General features: G+C 36.5%; 1 protein-coding gene across 2 annotated transcripts in view; it reads right to left on the reverse strand.

Moving 5' to 3' along the window:
* The window catches only part of MTMR8 (myotubularin related protein 8), a 129706-nt gene that overhangs the window by 85243 nt on the left and 27451 nt on the right, over window positions 1–17012 (reverse strand). Inside the window, exons 2-6 of one of the 2 annotated variants that reach the window (XM_003940951.4) lie at window positions 12585–12707; window positions 8328–8490; window positions 6930–7087; window positions 1378–1506; window positions 130–264 (exon numbers count right to left, since the gene is read on the reverse strand). In XM_003940951.4, the coding sequence (XP_003941000.1) occupies window positions 130–264; window positions 1378–1506; window positions 6930–7087; window positions 8328–8490; window positions 12585–12707 (708 nt within the window). The remainder of the gene's footprint in view (window positions 1–129; window positions 265–1377; window positions 1507–6929; window positions 7088–8327; window positions 8491–12584; window positions 12708–17012) is intronic. The other variant, XM_074391870.1, reaches the window with a different exon arrangement.

The raw sequence follows: 17012 nt of genomic DNA on the forward strand, positions 1-17012 counted from the left end.
AGCTCCAAATGGCTTCCTCAAATAATTTTACATTATCTGATGTAATAAACACATACACAAACCTAACTTTCCCAATAACACTGACTGCAAGAGGTAGAAATATCAAAGAAGTCACTGAGAGATAGATACCTTTGGTCTTGTGTCTACAACATACATAAACTGGCTCCCTGGGTTCGTTTGGTTAATGGCCTCCAACAAGAGCTCATCATCTACACAGCGAGTGTAAAATCCAGAGAGAGGCTGGCTACAGCGGCAAATGGCAGCCTGTAAGGAAAAGGTGTGTCAGTTGAGTGATTACATTCACAAAAGGTCAAAAATCTTCCTTCACCCTAGCCAGGCTGCATGAGTTGAGGGAAAGGATGAGCCAACTTAAGATATTGTCCAAAGCAAACAGAAATGGGGCTCTAAAGCCATTCTCCACTGACATTGGGCTTAAACTCCTGCCTACCCCGGGCATGTGGCTCTAATTTCCAACCCAATCCTGGCAAATCAGACTACAAAAAAAAAAAAAAAAAAAAATCACATGTTGAACATTTCCTTAATGAAATTCTATTCTCAATACATAATGGGCTAGTTATTTTTCTGAAACTGCTTCACTTTTTACAGTCCCAGTAATATTGTCCACATAAACCATAAGCTTGCAGAGGCAGCAGAATTCAAGATACAGCAAAGATCTATAGTGCCTTAAGAGAAAAGGGTTCACTAGTTTCAGGAGTTAATGCCAAATCAGAAGGCTGGTTTCTCTGAAGCCATTTTAACACAAAAACAAGGTGTCTATTTAACACGCATGTCTGGTAATGATTAGTTAATACACTTTGATGTGGTTTTTAAGGGGTCTACTCATTTCAATAGTATGACACCCAATTGCATTACTATACTCTTTAGCATTTGAATTGCTGCCAACCTGACAACTTGACTATTTGTCTAACCCCAGATCTCAGAGTGATTGCAATAGGTAACAGAATCCCCTTACTTATGTCAAGTGCTTTCTTATTACTATCTGAAATTATATGAAAGGCAGTAAGAAAGTATCAAGGATATCTGTATTCTACTGGGAGGCCAGCCACAGTCACAGAAAACTCCTGCCATACAACTAATTTCCTTTCATTTTACAGCTTCCCACCAAGCTGTAACCCACAGAAAAGAAAAACAAATGAACAAACTAAAATACCACTTAACACCTGCATAACATTTTGCAATTTACAAGGTACACATATATTATTCCCTCCTGAGATCCTCTCAAAAACTTTCAGAAGTACAAAAGTCCAGAGAAGTTAAATAACTTGAGGTCACACAGCCACTAAGTGGCAGCATGAGACTTAAAACAGGTCTTCCAGAGCCAACTTTAATTTCCTTAGAGAAATCTGCTTAACTTACACTGTTCTCTTTGCAGAGGTAGGAGAGCACAGGGACACGTTCTTTACTTCTGAATTTTGAACTTCCAACCACCGTTCCCAAGGTAACAGATTTAGGAACCACTATTTCACGAGGGTAGGTGCTACATATCTAAAAGAAAATAAGCACAATATATATATATATATATATATATATATATATATATATATATATATATATTTTTTTTTTACATTATAGATATATTTTACATTTTATACATATATACATTTTTCACTTGCTAGCAACAGGCTGGAATCAGCAATCACTAAAGTGTTAGCTAGCTGATATTTAATCATCTATTCCTCAGAAATAGAAATGAAAATATCCTTGTTATAAAAGTTTTTCCAAGTATGTTATTATTTTCTAGAAAGGAAGGGATTGAGACATACAAGAATAAAATGAATGTACTTTTAGAATTAGAATAACTAAAATCATAGCCAGAAACACACATACAACCCCATCTTGAAATTCCTACATGTGCCTATTGGAGCAAACAATATAGACTGTAAATAAGTAAATTAATATGAACAGACTTAAATATGAGGCAGACAGGTGGAGGAGGAGGAAATATGATATATTCTATCATAAACTGCACACTAGGTTCCTAGTATTCATATCTGGAGGGCCCTTAAAATACTAGTCTGCGAGTGGCATTGACATTTTAGGTGTAACTTAACTCTACGAAAAGACTGACATATTTTCTCAAGTTTATCAGATTTTAGTAATTACCAAAATACATATTTCCAAAGAGACATTGATAAAATATTATAACACCACAGACCTGATATTGCAAAATTAATTCTAATCACTCCCCTAAGTAAAGAACACCCCCAAACATTTAACAACAGATGAAACAAATATAAACTGAACAGGCAAAAAAAAAAAAAGTTAAAGGTAGTTCAGATCAAGAATGCTCTATGTAACTCATTAAAGTCAATGTCCCCAAAATGCAAAAACATAGAAAATGTTTTCTACCCATACCCTTTACCTGGACTTAAACTTTGGAGAAGACAGCCATACAAGGAAAAATAAATGGAGCTCCCAATTGAGCTCAGAAGGTTATATACATCAAAAAGACCAAGAATATTTTAGACCTTATTTGGAAGACTCAGACACACATTTGAGGTGGACAGATATTACCCCCAATCTCTACTCATTCCTCTCTAACATGACCCTAACAAGCCACCTCACAGATGACACTGCAAAGTCACAGCTCATCAAGTCCCATATCTAGTAGACATTCAAAGCTATGTTATCAGAAAGTCATTGCAATCACAGTCTTACTATGATAGTAAAAAAGCTGGAAATAAAGATCAACAATTCAGTAATATCACTTAAACACCAATGACTCTCTCTGCAGAAAAATTATCATAGCAGGCTGATGGCTACCTGTATTAGTCAGGGTTCTTTAGAGGGACAGGACAACTAGGATATATTTATATATGAAAGGGAGTTTATTAAAGAGAATTGACTCACACGATCACAAGGTAAAGTCCCACGATAGGCCATCTGCAAGTTGAGGAGTAAGAAAGACAACAGTGGATCAGTTGGAGTCCCAAAACCTCAAAAGTAAGGAAGCCGATAGTGAAGCCTTCAGTTTGTGGCCGAAGGCCCAAGAGCCCCTGGCAAATCACTAACTAGTATAAGTCCAAGAATCCAAAAGCCGAAGTACTTGAAGTCTGATGTTCGAGGGCAGGAAGCATTTAGCACGGGAGAAAGATGAAGATTGGAAGATTCAGCAAGTCTGCTCATTCCACTTTCTTCTGCTTGCTTTTTCCAGCTGCGCTGGCAGCCAAGGGAATGGTGTCCACCCAGATTAAGGGTGGGTCTGCCTCTACCAGTCCACTGACTCAAATGTTAATCTCCTACCCAGAAACAATACTTCAGTCCAATCAAGTTGACAATATTAACCATCACACTACCCTTAGAATGGCCTACTTGGATTGTGCTTAAACTGTTTGTGCAAACAATGTGGCTTATCCTGCGTACCTGCTTTCCTTCTGGGGATCTGGAATTCTGGCATATACTAGGCAGAATGTGCCTATGTGGGCAGGCCCCAGTAGCAGCCCTGAGCACTTTGTCTCTAATGAGCTTCCTGGTAGACAACATTTCATAAGTGTTGTTACAATTTGTTGCTGAAGGAATTCAGTGTGTCCTACTAAGAGAGGACTCTGGAAGCTTGTTCCTGGTTTTCTCGACTTTGTCCCCTGAACCTTTTCCCTTTGCTGATTTTTGCTTTATATCCTTTCACTATAATAAATCATAATCATAAGTATGACTATACGCTGAGTCCTATGAATTTTCCTAGTAAATCACAAAACCTGAGGAATAGTCTTTGGAACCTCTAACACATTCTTAGAGGTCCACATTTGGCCCAAAGCTCTTTCTTGAGATCCAGACCCAAATGCTTGAAATCAAATTCTTGTTACCTGTTTAATCACTTTGAAGTCAAATGTAAAATTGAAGATACCATCTGTCCCTCTTCTTGTGGTCCTTATCTTTGTCAACATCACTACTACTCATTGGTCATCAATGCCAGAAACCAGGAAAGCTGGGATGCATAGTAAACTCCTCTAATTTTCTAGGCACATTTGATTTGTCACCAGCTGCTTTCAACTCTACCACCTAAATATATTTTAAAACCATCTCCTTCTCTCCATTTGCAGCCATTACCTTAGTTCAGGTTCTCATAACTTCACATATCATTTGCCTGCATTTTTAGCTCCAGCAAACAAATTCTCCGCACCAGTAACAGTTATCTTTCTAAAATACAAATATACATATGTTACTTCCAAGTGTAAATACTCTTGCGGCTCTCAACTGTCTTCATGATAAGCCCTCACTTCCTGAACTCTTTCCTTCTCCTCCTGTATAAATTAGGAGAGAAACTCAAAAATAATCCATACATTTACAGTTCAGTCATTTTCAACAAAGGCACCAAGAACAAATATTTGGGGTAAGGACTCTCTTCAATAAATGGTTCTGGGAAAATTGGACATCCATATGCAGAAGAAACAATAGAGAAACACTTCAGGATGTTGGTCTGGGCAAAGACTTCTCAAGTAAGACCTCAAAAGCACATGTAACCAAACAAAGAAAAAAAATGGACAAATGGGATAACACTGAGCTAAAACTCTCCATGGCACAGGAAACAACCAACAATGTGAAAAGACAACCTACAGAATAGGAGAAAGTATCTGCAGATTACCCATCTGACAACGGATTAACAACCAGAAAATATAAGGAGCCCAAGGAACTCAATAGAATAAAAACAAATAATTCAATTAAATATAGACAAAAGATCTAAATAGATAGTTCTCAAAAGAACACCAACAAGTATATGAAAAAATGCTCAACATCAATAATCATCAGGGAGATGCAAACCAAAACTACAATGAGATATCATCTCACCTGTTAAATGGCTTTTATCAAAAAGGCAATAATGGATACTTAGTGAGGTTGTGGAGAAAAGGGAATTTTCATACACAATTGGTAGGAATGTAAATTAGTACAGCCACTATTGACTGGGAGTAGTAGCTCATTCCTATAATCTCAGCACTTTGAGAGGCCAAGGAGGGAGGACTGCTTGAGCCTGGGAGTTCAAGACCACCATCTCTATAAAAAATGAAACAAATTCACCAGGCATGGTGGTGGGTGCTTGTTGCTCCCATCTATATGAGAGGCTGAGATGGGAAGACCACTTGAGCCCAGGAGATTGAGGCTATAGTGAGTTGTGATCATGCTACTACACTCTACCCTGGGCAACAGAGTAAGGCCTTGTCTCAAAAAAACAAAAAGGAAAGAAAAGGAAAATGTGGTCTATATGCACAATGGAATATTATTCATACATAAAAAAATGTAATCCTGTCATTTGGAACAACATGGATGGAACTGGAGGACATTATATTAAGTGAAATAAGCAAAGCATAGAAAGACAAATATTGCATAATCTCACTCAAATGTTGTACGAGCTAAAAAAAAAAAAAAAAGAACTCATAGAGACAGCAGAATGATGGTTACCAAAGGTTGGTAATGGTAGTAGAGTTGGGGGTTAAAGAGAAGATCCTCAACCGGTACAAAAATACAGTTAGATAACTGGAATAAGATCTAGTAATCAGTAGTACAACAGGATGACTAGAAATAATAATAAAAAAATATCTGAAAATGGAATTGGAATGCTCCTAACACAAATGATAAATGCTTGTGGTGATGAATACCTCAATTACCTTGATCTGATCATTACATATTGTATGCTTGTATAAAAATATTACATGTACCCTATAAATATGTACAACTATTATGTATTCATAATAATTAAAAATTTTTAAAATTCTAAAAGTAAATTAGTCTTCACAAGGCTATTCTCCAAAGCATCAGGCTGTTTCTGGCTTCCTAGACTGATTTTCGTGTCCTGCACTTATGCTTCCATAGAACCCTATGCTTTAGGCCATGAAATCTCTTACTCAGTGCCTACTGCACAGTAGATACTCAATAAATGTTTGTTGAAACAAGCCCATTCAAAAGTGGGCGAAGGATATGAACAGACACTTTACAAAAGAAGATATACAGGAGGCCAACAAACACATGAAAAAATGCTCATCATCACTGGTCATTAAAGAAATGCAAATCAAAACTATATTGAGATACCATCTCATGCCAGTTCAAACGGCGATCATTAAAAAATCTGGAGACAACAGATGCTGGAGAGGATGTGGAGAAACAGGAACACTTTTACACTGTTGGTGGGAGTGCAAATTAGTTCAACCATTGTGGAAGACAGTGTGGCAATTCCCTAAGGACTTAGAAATTCCATTTGACCCAGCAATCCCATTACTGGGTATATATCCAAAGGATTATAAATCATTCTACTATAAGGACACATGCACATGAATGTTCATAGCAGCACTGTCTACAATAGCAAAGACCTGGAACCAATCCAAATGCCCATCGATGATAGACTGGACAGGGAAAATATGGTACATATACACCATGGAATATTATGCAGCCATCAAAAACAATGAGTTCATGTCCTTTGTAGGGACATGGATGAACCTGGAAACCATCATTCTCAGCAAACTGACACAAGAGCAGAAAATCAAACACCGTATATTCTCACTCATAGGTGGGTGTTGAACAATGAGAACATGTGGACACAGGGAGGGGAGCACTACACGCTGGGGTCTGTTGGGGGAGAAATGGGGGAGGGATGGGGGGCGGGGAGGTGGGGAGAGATAGCATGGGGAGAAATGCCAGATACAGGTGATGGGGAGGAAGGCAGCAAATCACACTGCCATGTGTGTACCTTTACAACAATCTTGCATGTCCTTGACATGTACCCCAAAACATAAAATGCAATAAAAAAAAATTAAGAAAATAAATAAATAAATAAAAATAAATGTTTGTTGAATGGCTGAATGTTGAATGAAAAGGAGAAAGAGATTATGAGTGAGTTCTCTTTTTTCAAAATCTTGTTTTCTGATATTCTGCCATTTTAATTAAATGCACCAAAAGGAAAGCAACAAGGACAAAATTACCTCATAGTTTCTGTTGGCATCTGTTATAGTCCAGTATCTGTTGGGTATTCCCATACGCCCAAAGTCTGATATTGGGTCAATCAGTCTCCATCCACTTTCCCTCATCTCTTTCGAGAATTTGGGATTGTAAGAAAAAGCATAAAGATCTTCAGGTAATGCTGGAGAAGAGAGATAGGCGTGGGGAACAAAATGATGAGTGAAACCTAAAGATCATCAAACAATGCAAATAAAGGCTAGATTTCCTTTTCCAAAAGGGAATGTTTTGTCAGACAGTCCCAGAAAAGGACTGCGGTGTGTGCAAGTTTGCCTTTATGTAAGGAATTAAAACCTGGAGTATTGTTTGGGTTCTTCTTTTTAAAAAAAAAGTTTTAATTTTTTGTGGTATCAACACAAAATGGGATCTTTCTGCCTGGCTTCCTATAAAAAAGAATGCTGGATACTTGACTGAACTCAGGCTTCAGGGTTTCACATGTTAGGGAAGGAGTCTTTACCAAAAGATTTTAACTGGGCCCCCATGTCCCAATAGTACTGCTTATTGTAACATGTTGCACAACTTTAACAATGTTTTTGTATTCTACTTGTCAGGCCAACAGCAACTTCTGACTTACAAATGGCCACTTCCTCTCTTTTCTCTGTCAGTGCTGCTTCCTCCCTTCACAAGATATGGCATACAATCAAATAACTTATTTGACCGATTTATGTGGCAACAACTTCTCCGGAGATGAATGGAGCCTATCAGAGTCTCATAGGGCCATCCAGCAGGTAATTTTGTCAATAAAAATCAGCAAATATTGAGGAATTATTCTGGGCAAAGGGGGAAAAATGGGAGAGAAAATATAAGAGCCTGATTAAAATCAAAGACTAAAATCAGAGGAAGCTGATGGTTAATAGCCTAAGGTTGTGGGCTGGGGAATTAAAGGGTGAGGCTGGAGGAAGCATTAAGTCCTACATTAATGAGGACTCTGATGAACTGTCTTAGTCTTCTAGGTGGAATTGAAAGTAGGGGTGGAAATTGTGGGTCAAACAGCCTGTAGGAAAACAGGAAACAAATTTTGTTCCAAAGCAGTCTTTCTTCCTGAACTGAGGAAAAATTCACAAGTTGATACTTAAAAGGAGGGAGGGAGAGAGAAGAAAATATCTATTAAACATCTACAATATACTAATACATGAAGGTATTCAAGGCTCAAAACAACCCCCTTGGAGAGCTTTTACTCTCCTTACTTTTACAGGTAAAGAAAATGAGTTCAGAGGTTCTATAACTTTCCCAAATATCATGGAGCTAGTAAGTGGTAGAGCTCAGATCCAAACCCTGCTCTAACTCCATAGCCCTGATCTTTCCATTATGCCATTTTGGAAAAATACTAAAATGGTTTTAGATAAAAATGCTATCATAACTACCTGGCTGAGAAAGCTTGAGTAGTGAAATATAAACCTCATGGCACACAAGGTCAGAGTCTAAGACAAAATTGGCCACCCGGAAGTTCTTGCAGCGGAGTGTTAGGGGACAGCCCAGACTAGTGATGGGTAACTTCTCCACAGTGGCAATGTGATGGAGTGCAATCTGAAAAACATAAAAGAATGAGTGTAAACATACAGATGTGCAATATCTCTATCACTATCAGTATTCCCGACTCTCAGTAATGATTACATTATGACCAGATCTGTAGGCTACATCTATAGCCTACAATCATTCTTTGTAAGATACAACTGGGGTTCTCTCAAATAGAAATAGAGCATAATAGTTGTAAAGTAATGAGAAGCAGACTGCAGTGTCAGAAAACTTCTCTCTCCTTAAGGATACAAGATTAACAAGTTTGTGGGACAACTTTGCTGGATCACTTAAGAATAGATGACTTCTGGCATGCTGTGATGGAATTTACAATCACAAAATAATTGTTACAGAGGAAAGTAGGAACTTCTTTGCTTATATCAAATTACTAATTAAGATAATTATTAATAGCTGGTATTATGCTTTATTATAAACGAAGTAGTCCATGACCATTAGCTATTTAAGAAGAGCCATTTGATGTATAATCATCATGTTTCAGGAATGAAAAAAACAAAGCTCTGAGAAGTGAATTCCTCATTAGGTATCATATAGCCAAGAAGTAGCACAAACAGAATTTGAATCACAGCAGTCTAACCATAAGTCCAGGATTCTTCTCTGGGAATTGTAAAATCTCTAGTTCTGGAATAAGGATTTAACTAGAAATGTTAGGGAGGAACTATTTCTCTACATTTTAAACTCTAGTGACAGTAAAGCAAAGAATGTAGGATGATTACTCCTGTTCATACTGATGCCAGCAAAAAAAGAAATGCATGGAAAGGGAACTGATCAAAGAAAATGTGTCCAAATAATGTAATTCTCTCTTAATTGATTCAAAAAGCCATAGAATCATGGTTTTGCATTTTATTTTCTTATGTTCTTCTCCTATCCCTGTCTGATGCTTCTGCAACTATAGATCCTGGATGTGCTCTTTCTATTCTCTAGACTCCCTGTCCTGTGCCTGGAATGGTCTTCCAATCAACAGTGCCTTTTCTGCTCTCCCATCACCCCAATGCCCTAGTCCCTAATTTATTTGGAAAAGTCACCTCTTCAATGAAATCTTTCAATGGTATCTATCATCTAAGAATGGAGCAAATATGGAGATGATTCACATATTCCTAGGATAAATTTTCTTTTTTTTTTTTTTTATTGTACTTTAAGTTCTGGGGTATATGTGCAGATCTTGCAGGATTGTTGCATAGGTATATACATACCATGGTGGTTTGCTGTCTCCATCCCCCATCACCTACATCAGGCATTTCTCCCAGTGTTATCCCTCCCCAACCTCCCCACCACCCACTGTGCCCCCCCAGCCCCCCACCCCCCAACATAACCCAGCGTATGATGTTCCCATCCTTGTGCCCATGTGTTCTCATTGTTCAACATCTGACTATGAGTGAGAGAACATGCAGTGTTTGCATTTCTGTTCCTGTGTCACTTTGGTGAGAATGATAGTTTCCAGATTCATCCATGTCCCTACAAAAGACGTGAACTCATCCTTTTTTACGGCTGCATAGTATTCCATGGTGTATATGTGTCACATTTTCTCTGTCCAGTCTATCATCGATGGGCATTTGGGTTGGTTCCAAGTCTGCTATTGCAAACAGTGCCACAATGAACATATGTGTGCATGTGTCTTTATAATAGAATGATTTATAATCCTTTAGGTATATAGCCGGTAATGGGATTGCTGGGTCAAATGGTAGTTCTATTTCTAGATCCTTGGAGAATCGCCACACTGTCTTCCACAATGATTGAACTAATTTATACTCCCATCAACAGTGTAAAAGTGTTCCTATTTCTCCACATCCTCTCCAGCATCTGTTGTCTCCATACTTTTTAATGATCGCCATTCTAACTGGCATGAGATGGTATCTCAATGTGGTTTTGATTTACATTTCTTTAATGACCAGTGATGATAAGCATTTTTTCATGTTTTTGGCCTCATAAATGTCTTCTTTTGAAAAGTGTCTGTTCATATCCTTTGCCCACTTTTGAATGGATGTTTTTTTCTTGTAAATCTGCTTTAGTTCTTTGTAGAGTCTGGATATTAGCCCTTTGTCAGATGGGTAGATGGCAAAAAATCTTTCCCATTCTGTTGGTTGGCCATTCACTCTAATGATTGTTTCTTTTGCTGTGCAGAAACTCTTAAGTTTAATTAGATCTCATTTGTCTATTTTGGCTTTTGTTGCTTTTTTAAGGTAGTGTCTCACTCTGTTGCCTGAGCTTGAGTGCAGTGGCCTGATAGTGACTCACTGTAGCCTCAACCTCCTGGGCTCAAAGGAGATCCTCCTGCCTCAGCCTCCTGAGTAAGCTAGGACTACAGTTGTGTGTTACCATGCCTGGCTAATTTTTAATATTTTTTTTGTAGAGACTAGGTATCGCTTTGTTGCCCAAGCTGGTCTCAAACTCCTGGCCTCAAACAATCCTACTTTCTTAGCCCCCCAAAGTGCTGGGATTACAGGCGTGATTAATTTCCATCTTAATTGTTTTGTCAAACTAAAGTCATGCCATAACAGTTCTGGAGGTATCACAAAATGTAATAGGAATTAATCTATTCAATCTCAAAAAAGTGTGTTTGGGTAGTATGATACTGATAACTGAAATCAGGGCCCAGGCAAACAATTGTGGTGAAACTGGGAAGGGTAGGAGGGAGGCAGGGCAGACTAAGGCTAGGAAGAACTTCCCTAATTGGGTAAATAAGCCTCCTTTGACACACAGAAATAAGTGTAAGTTCTCCCTTCTAGATACAGTCCACTGAGTTTGAAATAATACCCAAAAGGAACAAATCTGGAGACATGTGTACTGTCTATAAATGTAGGTAGATAGGAGACAGGCTCATGGAACAGTACTAAAGAATTGGTTCCTAACCTGATAGAATTCCAAGATTCCTTACTAATTATATAATCTAACCAGCTCACTTTACAAATGAAAAAACAAGCCCAGAGAGGAAGAATCTATTGCCTAAGGTTACATAGCCAGTTAGTATCAGAGCTTATTCTAGCCCTGTTCTCATTCCTCTTTTGGCATTCTTATCATCACACCAAAGGGAGCAAGATACAATCTCCTATGGGGAAAGTTCATTTTTAAAAGGAAGTATTAAGATACTTCTTTCATATGCATACTCAATTCAATTTATTTTATACTTACATGATAGTGTTTACCATGTTCCAGGCATTGTTGTAAGCACTTATAAACATTCACTTTGTAATTCTTCTATCTTGACTTTTTAAAAATAATTCAAGGTATTATTTTATCTCTGTTTTACAGATGAAAGCAGCGGGACACAGAAAAGTTAAACAACTTGCCCAAGGTTACAAAAGTAGTAAATATTGAAACTGGAATTTCAACCTGAGCAGACTGGCTCTAAAGCTTTAATCACTAAGCTATGCTATATATAAAAAACATGTTGCACTTCTTATAAATGAAGAGGTCTAATCATAAATCCAACTAATAATTAAGATTAAATTATGATCTTTAGAATGGGGAAGGCATAAAGTAATGTTGGGGTGCTGAAGTAATTACAAAACATTCCTTAAAGGTGTAAAAAGAAACACATACAAATGTGTGTGTGTGAGCACACAAATATATACACTCAGGTAAAATCCTGTCTTAGGACAGAGAGATGGTCTAAATTACTGATGCCCAAGGTAAAGGCCATGAGGCCTTAGCATGAGCATCACCTAAGCCCTTTTTAGAAATTCAAAATCTTTGGCTTGAGATTCTGCATTTTTATCAAGTTCCCATATGCTACAGATGCTGCTGGTTCTTGAACTACATTTTATGGGTAGCAAGGCTTTAAATTACTTCAAGATGCTTACAAACTTATTTCAGGAAATGAGCAGAAACTATTCTACCTAAAAATAATTTAGCTAAACCTCAGGAATATACCCATGTAGAATAAAATGACTACAATGACTGCAGTCAATAACTTGAAGAAAGAGGAGTCCTATAATTCAGGCCATAGCAACATTATTAGCACAGGTCCTTTGAAGAAAAAGTTTTATAGTAATTTAAAATTTATACTTGAAATTTCAAGAAACCACCGTATAGAGAGCATGTATGCACAACTCTTTAAGACCCTTTAATATTTCTTCTCATGAACATACCCATGTTTCTTTCCGTGCTGTACCAGAAGCCTCCACATAGATCAGGTGGGTTGCAGTAAGATAAAGAATCCCGTTAGCTGGTTTCTTACTCACATAACGATCCAGCAATTTCACATTTTCTACCTGTTATTAGAGGAAAAAATACTGATTAAGTTACCAACTCACTACCTGTGATTGAAGTGGGGCAATTCAAAGCAAGATAAATGCTGTTAATTTGCTACAAAACTTGAGTCTTTCCAGTTACTGTCAAGATGGCAAACTAGTATGATCTGTATTATCTTTTCTGAAATCAGCCCTGGAAAAACTATGAAAGTAAGAGGAAAATCTGTATCCTAGAAAAGACAAAAATTATAGACAAAGTTTACAAGATGAGGTATGTATAAGTAAAAAAAATATATAGAACCTGAGAGTCTGCTAAGGTACCTATCTTGCTGGAAGAGAGTGCAGTTATTTTATGTGTAAAAAATAGTAAGAGTAGGGGCCGCACACGGTGGCTCACGCCTGTAAGCCCAGCACTTTGGGAGGCTGAGGCAGGTGGATCACGAGGTCAGGAGATTGACACCATCCTGGCCAACATGGTGAAACCCTGTTTCTACTAAAAATACAAAAATTAGCCAGGCATGGTGGTGCATGCCTAGAGTCCTAGCTACTCAGGAGGCTGAGGCAGGAGAATCACTTGAATCCAGGAGGCGGAGGCTGCAGTGAGCCAAGACCACACCACTACACTCCAGCCTGGGCAACAGAGCGAGACGGTCTCAGGAAAAAAAAAAAATCAATAAGGGTAAATAAGATGAAGACAGATCGTAAGTAACAGGACAAGAATAAAATAAAACAGAAAAGGAGAAAAAGAAAAAAGAAAAAGGGAGTACCATAAATAAAACGCATAAAAGGAAATGTCAGAATGAAGTCCCAATATAAAAGAAACTGCAATAAATGTATATGAATTAAACTTACCAATGAAAAGAAAGACACAGATTAAAACAAAAGATTCAACAATATTCAGATTAGAAGAGATATACTTTAGGGTCACAAAATGAAAATAATAAGATAGAATAATAATAAGATAGGCAAATATGAACCAAAATAAAGCTGAGGTAGCAGTCTCAATATCTGACTAAATAGAACTACATGACAAAAAGCAATAGAACAAGAAGACATATCCATCATAAATAGATATATATTGTATAATGCAGTCTCAAAATATATCAAGCAACTAGCAGAACTGCAAAGAGAAAAAGAACAAGTGCATGTGGATATTTTAATACTGTTCATGGATCAAGCAGACCAAAAAAAGAAATCAAGTGAAGATATGGAACACTTACACATTACAACTAAAAAACTCAAGCTATTATATATAGAATATAGCTCTATATCAAATACAACAATATATAACAAATACAACATTTAAGACAACAAAAAAAAATTCCAAAAAGAGACAATGATTACAGCTGTAAGTGAAGTATCAATAAATTCCAGTTTCAATATCATGGAGTTTGTTTTCTAACTCTAATGCAATAGCATTAGAAATTAATAACAAAATCATAGCCAAAATTTAGCATATATTTGAAAACAAAATAGCTTATTACTAAATTAACCTTGAGTTAAAAAGAAAAAGGCAACTAAGAAATATTTACAAGTGAATGATAATAAAAACACAACAAATAAAAATTTGTAGGAGACAGTAAACAACTAAGAAGTAAATATATAGCATTAAGTAAGTTTACCATAAAATGAGAAAGGTTAACAACAAACTAGTTAAAGACTCAATGCAATGGAAATAGCAAAAGAACAGAGAAATAAGATGATAAAGGACAGAAATTTAAAACCAGAGAATCCACCTCCACAGATACACATACACAGTCTGAATGGAAAAGATTAACAAAGCAAAATTTAATTCTTTCAAAAGGATAATAAGATAGATCTTTGCTAAAAAAAAGATGCAAATAAACAATATACAAAATGAAAAAGGGAAAACCATAAAAAATTAAAACTATAAGTATATTATGATCAACAATATGCTATAAATTGGAAAACTCACAAGAAGTATTTTTAAATCCCAATAGAAAAATAAAACGGCAATGGTAGTCAAATATTTTCCCTACAAAACCCTCAGGCCCAGATGATTTTATGTGTTTATTTTACTAAACTTCCAAAATATAATTAGCTACTACCTTATCCAATTGATTCCACTCACTGGAAAAAGAATAAATGTTACTCAGTCCATTTTATGAGGGCAATTTAATCTTGATTCTAAAATGAAATTGAGACAATTATAAAGTAATAAAGTTTAGGGATATTTCATTTATGAAATGTAGACATAAAAACACTAAATAATCAATCCAACAGTATATATTTAAAAATACATTTTGATCAAGTGCAGTTCATCAAAGGAAAGCACGGAGAGTTCAACATCAGAAAATGTCAGTATAATACATCACATGACCAAAAAGAAAAATCATACGCTTTACCTCAATCAATACAGAAAAAGAAGTATTTAACATAGCTTAATTCTATTTATAATGATAATCCTTAGTGAACAAAGAATAAAAGTAAACATCCTTAACTTAGTAAAACTTAAATACCAAAAACCTACAAAGAATGTTATGAATAACAAAGAAACTAAATGCATTAATTTAAAATTATGAACAAGAAAAACTAGACCTCTAACTATCACTGCAAATGTTTTAAATATCCTAGCTAAATACTATTAGAAAAGGAAGCGTGGAATTAGGAAATGGCAAGGATTAGAAAGAAAGTGCTATGTTTGGCATGCCTTACAGAGAAGGTAATCATCCAACTAGAAAAAAAATGAAAGAAAAAAATAAACCAAACTCTCAGAACTAATATTAAAGAGTTTAGCAAGGATACCAAATATAATATCAACCTAGAAAAGTCAATAGCATTTTCCTATACCAGCAATAACCACTTAGAAAACACCATTCACGATGGCCACAAAAACTATATAGAATCTAGAAATTAGCCTAACCAAGCATATACAAGACCTTTACTGATAAAACTTTAAAAGTCTAATAGGCCGGGCACGGTGGCTCAAGTCTGTAATCCCAGCACTTTGGGAGGCCAAGGTGGGTGGATCACGAGGTCGATTGATCGAGACCATCCTGGTCAACAAGATGAAACCCCGTCTCTACTAAAAATACAAAAATTAGCTGGGTATGGTGGCGCATGCCTGTAGTCCCAGCTACTTGGGAGGCTGAGGCAGGAGAATTGCTTGAACCCAGGAGGCAGAGGTTGCAGTGAGCCGAGATCGCACCATTGCACTCCAGCCTGGGTAACAAGAGAGAAACTCTATCTCAAAAAAAAAAAAAAAAAAAAAAAGTCTAATAAAGGATACAGAAGACAATCTAAAGAAATTATGTCTATGTTCTTGAATAGGACAACTTAATATAATGAAGATGGCAATTAGCCCTCACATTAATCTACCAATTCAATACAATTTCAATCATATTTCAAAGTGTATTTTCTAATAAACTTATTCTAAATTTATGTAGAACAAAACCCCAGAAATAGCTAAATCAACCTTTAAAAAAGTAGAGTGGAATATCTGCTCTACTAGGTATTAAAACATACCTAGGAAAAAATACGAACAAATAAAACAAAAAAACTCTAGTACTATTGCAAGAACAGAAAAATAGACCAATGTAAAAGGACCAGAGCTCAAAATCAGACTGATGTAAAAAATAAGAGCATAATAGAGCATAAACATGGCACTACAAATTGATAGACAAAAGAGTACTTACCAATGTGTAGGGGAAACAGCATTAGTACATGCAGAAAGATAAAGCCATATCCCTATCTAACACGATATACAAAAGTAGACTCTAGATGTAGCTATATGTAGCTTTTACATAAAACTATAAAGTTACTGGGAAAAATGCAGAGTACCTCAGATCTAGAAACAGAGAAAGACTTTTTAAAAATTAATAACAAAATGGTAGAAAAATATGTGCAACTCCTAAAAATAACAAGGAATTATTATCTAGAATATACAAGGGACTCCTACAAATCAACAAGAAAAAGAAGCTCCAAAAGAAAAATATATGGGCCGGGCATGGTGGTTCATGCCTGTACTCACGCCTATAATCCTAGCACTTTGGGAGGCCAAGGCAGGGAGATCACAAGGTCAGCAGTTCAAGAACAGCCTGACCAAAAAGGTGAAACCCCATCTCTACTAAAAATACAAAAAATTAGCCAGGCATGATGGTGTGCGCCTGTAATCCCAGCTACTTGGGAGGCTGAGACAGGAGAATCGCCTAGGTGACAGAGCAAGACTCTGTCTCAAAAAAAAAGAAAGAAAGAAAAGAAAAGAGAAAGAGAAAGAAAGAAAAGAAAAGAAAAATACATGAAGCATAAGAACAGGCAAGTTGCATAAGAGGCAATCCCAGAAGCATACAACCATGAAGAGAAGCT

The sequence above is a fragment of the Saimiri boliviensis genome, chromosome X (genome assembly GCF_048565385.1).
Source record: "Saimiri boliviensis isolate mSaiBol1 chromosome X, mSaiBol1.pri, whole genome shotgun sequence".
Classification (NCBI taxonomy): Eukaryota; Metazoa; Chordata; class Mammalia; order Primates; family Cebidae; genus Saimiri; species Saimiri boliviensis.